This window comes from Myotis brandtii, unplaced genomic scaffold (genome assembly GCF_000412655.1).
Source record: "Myotis brandtii unplaced genomic scaffold, ASM41265v1 scaffold1667, whole genome shotgun sequence".
Taxonomy (NCBI): Eukaryota; Metazoa; Chordata; class Mammalia; order Chiroptera; family Vespertilionidae; genus Myotis; species Myotis brandtii.
Window position 1 is genome coordinate 19,368 of NW_005356121.1, and position 14,095 is coordinate 33,462.

General features: G+C 37.7%; 1 protein-coding gene across 1 annotated transcript in view; it reads right to left on the reverse strand.

Annotated features, from left to right (window-relative positions):
• CLEC4A (C-type lectin domain family 4, member A) overlaps window positions 1-9,809 on the reverse strand; it is a gene marked incomplete at its 3' end in the record, with an annotated part of 20,914 nt that extends 11,105 nt beyond the window's left edge. Inside the window, exons 1-4 of the mRNA XM_005862758.2 lie at window positions 9,795-9,809; window positions 9,268-9,403; window positions 7,117-7,233; window positions 5,593-5,694 (exon numbers count right to left, since the gene is read on the reverse strand). Of these exons, the coding sequence (XP_005862820.1) occupies window positions 5,593-5,694; window positions 7,117-7,233; window positions 9,268-9,349 (301 nt within the window). The remainder of the gene's footprint in view (window positions 1-5,592; window positions 5,695-7,116; window positions 7,234-9,267; window positions 9,404-9,794) is intronic.
• Between the last annotated feature and the right edge of the window lie 4,286 nt (window positions 9,810-14,095).

Below are 14,095 nucleotides of genomic sequence, written 5' to 3' on the forward strand. Positions count from 1 at the left end.
GGGGAACCTTGGCTTCCTCCATCACTGGAGCAAGCAAACCTCCTGCTCGCTTCAGCTGCGTGGATGCCGGCCGCCATCTTTGTTGGCAGTTAATTTGCATATCGCCCTGATTAGCCCATGGGAAGCGTAGCGGAGGTACAGTTAATTACCCTTTTTGTCTTTTATTAGATAGGATTCTATTGGACACTTAATAGGACTAAAGTATAGTGTAAACATAACTTTGATGGGCATGGGGAAACCAAAAAATTGTGTGATTCACTTTGTTGCAATATTCACTATATTTCAGTGCCCTGGAACCAAACTATTGCACACTTAATAGACTAAAGTATAGTGTAAACATAACTTCGATGTGCATGGGGAAACCAAAAAATTGTGTGATTACTTTATTGCAATATTCACTATATTTCAGTGCCCTGGAACCAAACCCAAGGGCAGAAGAGACAAATCTCACATGCACAAAAATTTCAAATAAATTATATAGATGCTTGTTATGGACTTAATGGTGGTCCTTCAAAATTCATATGTTAAAGCTATAACTCTCAATATGATTATGGAGCTAGAGTCTTTAAGAGGAAACTAAGGTTAAATGAGGTCATAGGGACATTAACCCAATAGGACCTGGGTCTTATAAGTTTTATAAGAAGAGAAAGAAATCAGCAGAAATCATTCTCTCTCCCCCCCACCTCTCTCTCTCTCTCTCACAACATGCCCACAGAAAATAGGCTATGTAAAGACACAGCAAGAAGGTGCCTGTGTACAAATGAGGAAGAGAAGTCTCACCACAAACCAACTCTTCTAGTACCTTGGACCTCTAGCTTCCATAACTGTGAGAAAGAAATTTTCTGTTGTTTAAGCCACCAGTCTGTAATATTTTATTATGGAAGGCTAAGTAGACTACTACAAACTTAGCTACAAATGTGGTGGCTACTATAATAATATGAAAGTGGCTTTAACACTGGATGATGGGTAGAGGCTAGAAGAGTTTTGAGGTGCATGCTAGAAAAAGCCTAGGTTGCCTTGAAAGGGCTGCTGGTAGAAATATGGATGTAAAAGATTATTCTGGTGAGGCCTTAGAAAGAAGAGAGCTGTAGAGAAAGCTTCTGTCATCTTGGAGAGCACATATATTACAATTAAATGGAATGTTGGTAGAAATATGAACATTAAAGATGCTTCTGGTGAAGTCTCAGATGAAATTAAAAATGTTATTGGAAACTGGAGGAAAGGCTATTCTTATTTATTTTTTAAATCCTCACCTGAGGATATATTTTTATTGATTTAGAAAGAGAGGAGAAGGAGGAGAAGGAGGAGGAGGAGGAGGAAGAGGAGGAGGGGGAAGAGGAGGAGGGGGAAGAGGAGGAGGAAGAGGAGAGACAGAGAAACATCGACCAGTTGCCTCCTGTACAGATGATCAAGCCACGAACTAGGTATGTGCCCTGACTGAGAATCGAACCCACAACCTTTTGGTGTATGGGAGGATGCTAAGCCACCTGTCCAGGGTAGAAAGGCTATTCTTGTTCAAGAATGGGAAAGAACCCAGCCATGTGGCTCAGTGGTTGAGCGTTGACCTATGAATCAGGAGGTCACAGATTCTTGATCAGGGCACCTGCCCATGTTGTGAGCTCAATCCCTAGTGTGGGGCATGCAGGAGGCAGCAGATCAATGATTCTCTCTCATCATTGATGTTTCTATATCTCTCTCCCTCTCCCTTCCTCTCTAAAATCAATAAAAATATATTTTTAAAAAAGAATGGCAAAGAATTTGCTGAATTGTGTTCTAATATTTGGGGGAAGTAAAATTTGTGAGTGAAAAGCTTGGATATTTAGCAGAGCAGATTTCTAAACAAAGCGTTAAAGATACAACCTGGTTTATCCTTACTGCTTATAGTAAAATGCAAGATGAAAGAGATAAGTTGAAAAAAGTGTTATACAAAAAAGAACCAGAACTTGAAGATCTGGAAAATTCTTACCCTGTCTATATCGTAAAAGATGAGAAAGCATGTTCTGGAGAGAACATCAAGGATGTAGCTAGACATTTACTTCATAAAGAAATTCCCTGATAGATCAACCAAAGGACTTGTATGCATGCATATAAGCATAATCAATGGACACAGACACCAGGGGTTGAGGGCATGAGTGGGAAGAAGGGGGTAATGGGGGGATGAGGACACAGATGTAATACCTTAATAAAGAAAGAACAAAATGTAAAAAAAAAATTCCCAATGGATTTAATCAGCCATTTCAGCTGAAGTAAGGAATTGAAATAAGATTATACCAGCAAAAATATTGCCAGTTGGTGAGGATGTGGAGAAAAAGGAACCCTCGTGCACTGCTGGTGGGAATGCAGACTGGTGCAGCCACTGTGGAAACCAGTATGGAGTTTCCTCAAAAATTTAAAAATGGAACTTCCATTTGACCCAGTGATCCCACTTCTAGGAATATATCCCAAGAAATCAGAAATACCAACCAGAAAGGATATATGCACCCCTATGTTCATAGCAGCACAATTTACAATAGCTAAGATTTGGAAACAGCCTAAGTGCCCATCAGCAGATGAGTGGATTATAAACCTGTGGTACATCTACACAATGGAATTCTATGCTGCTGTAAAAAAGAAAGAACTCTTACCACTTGCAACAGCATGGATGGAACTGGAGAGCATTATGCTAAGCGAAATAAGCCAGTTGGAGATAGATAAATATCATATGATCTCACTCATTTGTGGAATATAATGAACTACATAAACTGATGAACAAAAATAGATCCAGAGATATAGAAGAATCAAACAGGCCGACCAACCTCAGAGGGAAGGTGGGAGGGGGGTGTTAAAAGATCAACCAAAGGATTTATATGCATGTATATAAGCATAACCCATGGACACAGACAGTACGGGGATGAGGGCATGTGCTGGGAGGTGGGAACAGCGGAGGAAAGGTCAATGGAGGAAAAAGAAGACAAATGTAATACTTTAAACAATAAAGGTGTTGTTGTTTTTATAAAAAGAAAGAATGCACTGAAACCAGAAAAAATATATATATTGCCAGCTGGGACTAATGGGAACTGAGAAAATGGGACAGATTGAATAAAGCTATTGGACTTCTGTTGTTCTACAGCATGAGACAATAGAGCTACTGACTTTAATTAACATGTGTTATATTTCAAGAAAAGGGAAGAATGACCCAAGGATGATTCAGAGATCACCAGGATTGCCACTCCAACCCACAGGCCAAGGGAGCAAGGCAATTTCCTCCTTGGTTTCGGAAAGTGGAGCAATCTTCTCGGCTTCAGTGGCCCAATCTTCTTGGTTTCAGTGGGCCAGAATACAACTGCCCAGTGCCTCAGGGGCAAGGCATCCACACAATCCACAGGACAGAGCCACCATGTAGGACCATGCGGGTGACATTGTCATTCAAGTTGGCCTGAGCATCAAGCCAAAGATTATTCTCCAACCTTAAGATACAATGATATTTGTCTTTCTCTGTCTGGCTTATTTCACTTAGCATAACAATCTCTAGGTCCATCCGTGCTGTCGAAAATGGTAAGATTTCATTATTTTTTAGGGCCAAGTATACAATTCTATTCTATACATGAACCACAACTTTTTTATCCACTTGTCTATTGATGGGCATATGGATTGCTTTTACACCTTGGCTATTGTAAACAATGCTGTAGTGAACATAGTGGTGCATATATGATATCACTTATATGTGTGGGCTCTAAACAAAACACTGGGGAGGGGGGCAGTGAAATAGGTAAAGGGATTAAGAAATACAAATGGAAAAAAACAGAAATACAAATGGGAAGTTATAACATAGTCCCGTGGATGTAAAGTACAGCAAAGGAAATATAGTCAACAATTTTGTAATAACTATGTATGGTGCCAGGTGGGTACTTGAAATACCAGGGGGAACACTTTGTAAAGTATATGATTGTCTAACCACTATGCTATACACATAAAGCTAATACAAAATAATGTTTAATGTAAACTGTAATGAAAAATAAAATTTTAAAAAGATACAATGGCCCTTTTTCTTGCTTGGTTTTGAACTTGCTTGAAATACATTTATCCTCTCTTCTTTCTGATTTCTCCATTTTGGAAAGGGAATGTCTATGCTATGGCTGTCCCACTGAATTTTGGAAGCACATAACTCATCTGGTTTTATAGGTTCACAATTGGAGAGGAATCTTGTCTCGGGATGAATCATACTTTGAGTCTCACCTATACCTGATTTAGATAACACTCAAATGAGACTTTGGACTTTGAATTGATACTGGATGGGTTAAAACATTGGGGCCTGTTGGGACAGAGTGAATATATTTCTTATGCAAGAAGGATATGAATTTGGGGTAGAATGTTATGGACTAAATTGTGTTCCCCAAAAATTCATATGTTGAAGCCCTAATCTCCAATGTAGTCGGGACTTTAAGAAGATAATTAAGATTAAATAAGGTCAAATGGTGAAATCCTAATCCAATAGAACTAGTGTTTTTATAAGAAGAGGAGACACCAGATATATATATATAATCAGTTTCTCTCTCTCTCTCTCTCTCTCTCTCTCTCTCTCTCTCTCTCTCTCTCTCTCTCTCTCTGAAGTTCTATCTCTATATGCACAGAGAAGGTGGCCATCTGTAAACCAGAGAGAGAGGCCTCAACAGAAACTAACACTGCTAGTGACCTTAGACTCCCAGGCTCTAGAACTGCAAAAAAATAAATGTCTGTTGTTTAAACCACCCAGTTTGTAATACAGGTTTTTCCCACTATCTAAAAGTAAAGTGTTCTTATGAAATCTTTTGTAAACTGAAATGGTATAAACTGAAGAAGCAATTATTATTAATTTATGTAGAAAAATTTTCTAGTATTTCCAGACCGCCCCGTCCCCCGCAAAATAACCTCTCGTAGGTTCTGCTAATACCTTAACATACATCTTGCTTTAAAACTAGGTGGTGGGTAGAGGCTAGAAGAGTTTTGAGGTGCATGCTAGAAAAAGTGTACGTTGCCTTGAAAGGGTTGTTGGTAGAAATATGGGGCCAGATAGGTACTTGAAATATCGGGAGGTGGGGGGACACTCTGTAAAGTACATGATTGTCTCACCACTATGTTGTACACCTGAAACTAATAGAGAATAATATTGAATGTAAACTGTACTTGAAAATTTTTTTTAAAAAAACCATTTAAGACTATTTTCTTGTCTGGTCAGTGTAGCTCAGTGGTTGTAGACCCATGAACTAGAGGTCATGGTTCAATTCCCAGTCAGGGCACAACACCAGCCTGGTGTTGCAGGCTTGATCCCCAGTAGGGGTCATGCAGGAGGCAGCCAATGTATAATTCTCTATCATCATTGATGTTTTTATCTCCCTCTCCCTTCCTCTCTGAAATCAATAAAAACATTTTTTAAAAGACTATTTTCTTATACAACTATATTAAAGATATTCATATATGAATTTCATATCCTATATATTTATATACCTAAAGCTTGAAATGATCATGAGACTCAGCCTCTTGGTGCGATATACTTGTGAATCTTTTCAGAAATATTGATTGGGGATATTTACACAGTATAGTCAACAACTAAATTATAGACACATTAATTTTTACCTTCCATGGTCAAATTTTCTTTCATACATTCCAATGCTGTGTGAGTAACTTCTTTTATAGCCTTTTTTTCTTTAAGAAGCTGAGAATACTTTTGAAAAAAAACTGAAACAGAGAATAAAATCATTCATTTTCCTGACAGTGTTATGAATTTGCTTATTATTATTACTTTCTTGAATGCTTTATAGAAACAACATCTACCAATGCCCAGTTACTTGAGTAGAAAGATCCTGATTATGGGAAAGATTTCCTATCACCCATATTCAATCTATACTAATAAAAGCTTAGGTGGTCCTCATGCCCTCGTGCAACACCCTCACGTCATCACAAGATGGCTGCTACAAGATGGCTGCCACCCTTGCAATGGTTATCAGTAATATCCCAGGGTTCCTTCTTAGTTTTCTTTCTCTTTGACCTCCGGCAATACTTGACCCTAGTTCTCTCCCCACTTTCATCCAGGACCAATGAGCCCAGTCCAGACTGCCAAATCACAAAATCATGAGCTAAATAAGTAGCTGTTGTTTTCATCCACTAAGTTTTAGATTGGTTTATTAAGCAGCCAAAGATAATTGATACAATCATCTTCAGGGGGAAAATTCACCCTCTTTAGGATTGTACACAACACTCTTCATGATCTGAGCCCCACTTCTTCAACCTACAACTTCATTTCTCACAGTTCACTTAGCACCATATGTTCCAATCATTTATTCTTAGGTTTCCTCACATTTTCCCATGTTCTCTCACATCTCTATGCCACCTCCTTCAGGAAGTCTATCTCAGCCTTCATTGCTTTTATCTGTACAACACTACCATACAATGTTGTAACCACTGGTTCATGTGACCAGTTACTATCACTTTCTGAACTTCAATGACTATGGCTTGGACTTTGGCACACTGTCTGACATAAAGCAGATGACCATCATTGCTTATTGAATGACCAGATGAATGAATAAAATATCTACCCAGATATATACTGGTTTTTATTCCTCTTATCAATTTGATAAATTCTTAAAGCCTAAGATATGCAGAAATCTATCTGTTTGCCAAGTTGCCTTTTAGATCTCATGTCTTGGGTAGGACAGAAATAATTAAGGTAAAAATTCAATGGGAAACTCTTCCTGAATATTTCTTCCCATATCCTTGTTCACCCGCTCATCTCAAAATATGTATGTGTGCACTCAAAAAGTCCTGGCCTTAGAAACACTAAGGAAATCTAAATTTGTCCTCATACAACTGTCTAGTGTGAAGATGGTACCCTATTTCACTCTATAACACAAACACACAGACACACATATACTCTTAAATTTCTATAGAGTCTATAGAGTGAATTCCATTATTTTTATAGAAAAGTGATTCAATTCAAATTTAAAAGCAGCATTTGTAATAGATTCCCACTAATTATACCATCCCTCAGAGAACACATTTTACCAGATTTCTGAATAAACCCCTTGTTAAATATAAAAATCTAATGGATACCCTCTGTTTGTGTAAGGCAGACATTCATTATAGTTTCATTGGGATACTTACTGATAAAAGCGATAAAAAATGAGATTGCCAATAATAGCAGAAGTATCAGCAATGAGGGTAAGAGTGCCTTGGGAAAACCAGGGTTACTTTTGTGAAGGCTGGTCTTCTCTTTGGGAGCTAAAGAAGAAATTAAATTAGTTTTATCAATAGTAAATTTTGCCTGGCCGGGTGTGGCTCAGCGGTTGAGCGTTGACCCAGGAACCAGGAGGTCGCCGGTTCGATTCCTCATCAGGGCATATGCCCAGGTTGTGGGCTCGATCCCCAGTGGGGGGCATGCAGGAGGCAGCCAATCAATGATTCTCTCTCATCATTGATGTTTCTATCTCTCTTTCCCTCTCCCTTCCTCTGTGACATCAATAAAAATATATATATATATAAAAAAATAGTAAATTTTGATCATTATTTACTCTTTCTCCTTCTCTTCTTCTTCTCCCTTTTCTTGGGTGGCATACTATTACTAACCATATGACATTGGAAATAATATAAAAATGGAAAGGAAATATGTTCATTGCATAAACTTTGGAAAATACATTAAAAGCATAAATCCCTACTATTGAGGACAACTAATGTTAATGTTTTGGTATATATTCTTTCAGCAATTTTTAGAGTGTTTATATATACATGCACATTTTCCCAGATGATTGACACACCATATATACTAGTTTCTGACCTATTATTTTCTTATATGCTATTTAATAAACATTTTTATTCCATATTTTCTTCTACTCCACTCTCTATTGTGGTTGCATAGTATTTCATTATATATTTAAGTGATCTTCCAGACTATTTCCATTTTTATTGAATTTTTTGAGGTTATAGTGGTTAATAAAATTATATAGGTTTCAAGCATACAATTCTATAATATATCATCTCTGTATTGTATTGTGTGTTCATCACCCAAAGTCTAGTCTCTTTTCATCACCTTTATCACCTCTTTACCCTTATACCTGTCTCCACCCCACCATACTGTTTTTATATCTATGAGGTTTATTTGTTTTGTTTTGTTTTGTTTTTGCTTAATCTCATCACTTATTTCACCCAGGCTCTTAAGCCCCCTCCCCTCTGACAACTGTCAGTCTGTTCTCTGTATCTATGAGTCTGTTTCATTTTGTTTCCAATTTTAACTACTTTAAATAATGCCATAGCAGATACATCTTTATAATCATCCCTTTTCACATTCATAGGATAAGGTCAGTCCTTTTTAGTCACTATTTCATGGTTAAAAATTATTTTCCCCAAGTAATTATATATTGCCAAGTATATTGTGATCTCATTTTTAGAAAAAAATACATATATATGTCTGGGAGGATATACACTAAAAATGTAAGTTATAGTTATTACTAGGTGGTAAGAACAAAATTTAAATTTTTATGTACCTCTAATTTTTTTCTACAATGAACATTTTAACATATAATAAAGAAGTTTCATACATTTTAAGAGTTAAAACAGTTTTCTGAGTATTCTCCATCTCTCCACAGAAGAGTTTTAGAATACATAAGCAATCATGACTGCCCTCTCACAGCTGCTTAGACTCTACGCGCGTTTTTCTTCTCTTTTGCTCTATATCTGAGATATCACAGGTGCTACTCAAGTTACATTTTATCTACTCCAAAACTAAGTTGAATCCATCTCAGAGATTCAGAATGCAATGGATTTTCTCATTACAGAGCAATTTCCCTTGAGATATAAGGGACTTTCTTTATACAACTTTCTAGTCTTTTATCTGCAATGATCTTTTGTTCCCCTTTAGTCCAGTATTAACAAGGTTTTGTTAATGCACCTACAGCACTCTTCCCCCACACTCCTCTCCTCTAACTGGTCAAGAAACAACGTTCATCACTCTACAGGGGCTATGGATAATTTAGTGCGCTTTGTCATTTCTGACTGCAGTCTTACTGAGCTTTACAGGAGGACAGCTTCCTCCCATAATTACCATTCTCCTGAGCTCAGGACTATAGCGGACTTCTCACATCTCAGTTTTGTTACAGTACAAATGTGCAGTCCTTAATACTTATCTTCTGAGAATTCTATATTTCCAAACTGTGGTCAATCAGAAAACCAGCATCTATTATCACCTATGCTTTGTTTATAGTATTCTCTCTTCATTCTTCATCTCATCATTAATTCTGACCACCAGAAGATGTTTCTTACCTGCAGGAGGCTCTGATTTGGTGCCTAAAGATGTAGATTCATTTTTGAACCTCACTTCAGCATAAGTGATCTCTGAAGTCATATTGAGATTGTCTGCTCTCTTCAAAAAATCCTTGGTATCTCTTCCTTAAAACATCTTAAAATGAAAATTAAACATGATGGTAACTTGTCGTACTTCCTATCATGCAACTACCAGTAGATGAGAACAGCGGCTACAGATATGCAAATTTCCCTGAGAGGAATCTCACGAGAACTTAAAACCTCAAGGCAGAGGCTCATTCTCCAGGACTAGCACAGTGGAAATTATAGTCTTTAAACACACGCTAGCAAAAGTAATAAAAGTAGGATCTCAAAAAGTAGAAGAAAGAAATAGGAAGGACAAGAAAAGAGGAACTAAACAATTAGAGAAATCTTTCATGAGAACTATGTACTCTGAACTCACCAGCAAGAATAAAATTCAAGTATTTGTGCGCATCTACATGCAAACATAATTATTTGTAGACCAACGAATCTTGGCATATACTAACTTAGCCTGCATTTTCCTCACCTTTTGTGGCTTATTAGGCAACTTTTAGAGACCACATTCTAAGAGGGTCATTGACAAAAATTTACATCAACTTCCCGCTTTCAACAGTCAGCACCTTCTAATGTATTGGGGAAGTGAAACTAGATGGTATGCCTTCTGAATCTTCTCAGTGCTGTCTGCTTTTCCCTGTTCTTAACTAACTCCATCATGAATCTCCATTTATTTTGCCACAGTCACATCCAGCAACTTCTGAAAGCAGCTCTCTTTTTTGGATGTTAAAGGAGTAGGCCACCCTTCTCTAGTCCATCCTTCTCTATCACTTTAATACCCACAACAGCACAACAAAAGACTATACAGGTATATACAACTACTTTTTAACAGTTAGGATAATTTAATGAAATCACAATTTAGAAGGAGATTAACTTAGTGCTAAATATGATTTTTTCCAAAGGCCAAGATAAAAACTCTCCAAAAATTAAATCCTCTGTGTGAAATCTTTTCACAGACCGGCTCCCGGCTTACACCTAATTCAGCTTCCCCCAAATAATCCTCCTTTGAATCCCTCCCACTTACTAACTCATCCCACCCCTATAACACACACACACACACACACACACACACACACCTGTATATTTATTTCTATATCTAAATATATTGAATATATGAGTTCGCACTAATATCTCTAATTTTAATCCAACACCAAAGAGTTCATTCCAGTTTTCTCCCTTTCTACAACTCCCTTCTGTGACAGTAAGAAATCTGCTTTCATTATCTTGAACTTCTTCCTTATTTGATCAAACCTCTAGATATAACCAATCTTCTATTCTTGTTGCCACTTCCTCCCTAAGAAGTCTTCTCTCCCTGAATAGGCTCTGACTCCCCAATACAGGCCCCCACTGTTATCGATGGCCTCTTCATTCTTCTTGGGCATTCTTGCACAAGTCCAGTCAACCCCCAGACACATCGTTCTCACCTTGCTCAGCTCTGACACCCTACACAAGTAAGAAAGCACTCCTTGCTGTCTCTGGACTCTGATTCTGATGATAGCCCCTAGCCTCCACTTGGAGTGCATCCTTACCCCACTTAGGCTCTAACATCCTCATGTGTAAAAGTCCTCCTCTCCCTGCCTGGGCTCTGCCTCTTCACATTGGGCTGCCCCACCATGTGGACAGCCTCCTTATCCTGCCAGCCTCTGAAACCCACAGCAGTAAGGGAAAGGAAGAGCTAATTCTTAAAATTTTTTCTAGCAAATTCTACTGGACATAACAAGCACTTGCATGTGAAGAGGTGTGCATGCACACACCCTCCCTCCTCCCAATAGTAATCATTGATTGTCAGAGGCTTAGTTATCTGAGCTTATAAGGAGAAAGCAATACATATTCCTAAAGGCATCTCTCTTTCCATGGAGTAAGTCACATTCTAACTGGATTACATTATATCGCAAGCAACCCCAAAATTTGAGTGTCTCACAACAAACATTTATTTTTTCCTTCACATGACATGTGGCATGTCTTTAAACATACACTTAGAGTCCACTTCAGGTTTACTGTAACTCTGCTTGGCACTTCACCAAGTATTTTCTGATTCTGGAACCTAGGATCATAGAGCAGCTTCTTGTAAACTAAAACATATAGTAACATTCAAATCCTCTATTCAGATAATGTGTACATTATTTCCACTCTGACTCCATTGGCCTGTGCAAGTCACATGAACAAACCTGTGAATGGGGCAGGGAAATACACTCTACCTACAGAAAGTCATGTCAAGGGCAGCAAAATTTCTCACAGAAAGAAAGAAACACTTGAGAACAATAATACAATCTACCCCAATCCCTTTGTCATTTGGTTTGTCATAACAGGTTGGCTTAAACAACAAACATTTATTTTACACATTTCTATTGATTGGGAAGTCCAAGATCAAGGTGCCAAAAGATGCAATATCTGGTGACACTCTTACCCCTTCCTAAATCAGAGATTGCCATCTTCTCGCTGCTTCCTCATATGGAGACTTTTATAAGGACATTCATGAAAGCTCCCATTCACGAAAACTCCATCCTCATGACTTAATCATCTCCCAAAGCCCCTCCCCCTACTAATACTATCACATTGGGGTTAAAATTTCAACATATGAATTTAGGGGACACAAACAGCCAGTCCATAGCATTCTTTAAATTATTTAGCCAAGGGATCTCTAGAGTAGTAATCTCCAAAATGGAGCATCCAAGTGCCCCAGGTGGTATAAAAAAGGATCCTCTAGGGCACAGAAATAAAATACTAGAACTTCTATTTATATGTATTTAAAATGTTAAGGAAAATAAACTTTACTAATATTATATGGATTGAGTGTAGGCTGCATGGCATGTGTAGCAGTGGAACTATCATAAGGAAAAAGAGTGGAGGCTCCACAACTCTAAGTTGATGTTGTACCTTTGTTTGTTCATTCACTTTCTGCACGTAGCATCAAATCTGTGCAATCACGAATTTGGCTGGCCTTCTTACCCAGTTCCTGGAGGGTAGCCACTGAATCCTTATATTTCCTGAGTAATAGGAATGTCTTTGTTATTTATGGTGAGCCTTAATATGTTATATTAATAAAGTCACTCATAGTGGACCCCTAAATAGTTTATGCTAACCAGATGATTCAAGATAGGGACTGGCCAAGCCATAAAGACCAACTATTAGAGGATCAGAGGGTTGGGGTTTTGAGCTGTAAGATATCAATCCAGACAGGAGAGGGAAGCTGGAGATAGAGTTCAACTTTGCATAAAATTATTTAGTCAAGCATGCCTATTGAAGGGGTTCAAAACAGGTCTCCCCAAGATGTGACATTTTGGCATGTAAATTACATACTTTGAGTTGAAGGACTTATGAAAAACTTTTACCTCTCCCTTTAAAAATTTCAATAAGGGCCCTTGCCAATAATAAGACATAACTTTTTATGATTTATCTAATTATTGAACATCTTCCCTTCTTGTTCTGTGAATGACCTTCTTCCCCTATGAAGCCCCAAAATACCTTACCTCATCCTTAGCGCAAAATTCCACATACCCCATTTTAACTTTCTGTCCCTGAGCCTCTGATGTATGTGGGGTTCTCATACATATGTAATTAAATTTAGTTATTTTCTCTTGTTCAACTAGTTCATGTAGATTTAATTATTAGACCGGCCAGAAGACCATGGAAGGGTAGAGAAAATTTCTTCTTCCCCATGCTATGTGATAAATGTTAATAAAAACTTTGGGCACCAAGGCTCAGGTGAGCTCCCCTGGTTGCCAATACTCTGTGTATGGTCACACATTGATGTGCCAGGAAGGTGACACATCCATGGGACAATGAAAGCTTCCCAATTTGGATCCTCCTAGATCTCACCCTATATGCCTCTCCCTCATAGTTTGAGTGTTATGGGTTTATAGGAGGAAGACTACACAGGTGAAGTAACATTTTTATCACATTATATCAAAGGCATATGCCATGAATATGACTTATCATTGATGTTGTTAACCTTGCTCACCTGGTCAAGGTAGTGCTTACCAGGTTCCTCCATTATACATGGTGGAGCAAAAGTAGGTTTATAGTTATTCATATAGAAAATAATACAATAATTAATAAATAATAATACCAAAATAAGCTCTATGTTTTGCATACTCACAATTGTAAAACTACTTTTGCCCCACCCTGTATTCTTCCTGCTCCCTTTCCATATTGTGTTCTTTGGAAGCAAGTCACCTAACATACCACACAGGCAAGGCCAGGGAAAGGAGTTTCACCTCCTTCAGGGGAAATTATCTAAATAAATTATTTAGAATTCTAATGCATAGGAAATTTGTCTATTCCCCATTCATTAACTCCCTTATTTATTTATATAAGTCTGGATATTTTGAAGGTTTTATTTGTGTTGTAATCTAATACTACATTTATTTTGTTGCTCAGATTCCAGCTTTGGCCATTGAGGAGTCCTTTCTTTTCTTTTTTACTTTAAACACTTTTTAATTTTTTAATTACAGTACCCTATAATCCTAATATATAAAAAGCCAGGGGCTGTCACAACCGAAACAACTGCTTTTCTCTTGCTACTTTTAAGATTCTCTCTTTAACCTTTTGTATTTTAATTATGATGTATCTTGGTGTGGGCCTTTTTAGGTTCATCTTTTTTGGGACTCTTTGTGCTTTTTTGGACTTATATGTCTATTTCCTTCATCAGGTAAGGGAAGTTTTCTATCATTATCATTATTTTTGTTGTTGTTGTTAATCCTCACCTGAGAATATTTTTTCCATTGATTTTTAGAGAGAGTGGAAGTGAGGG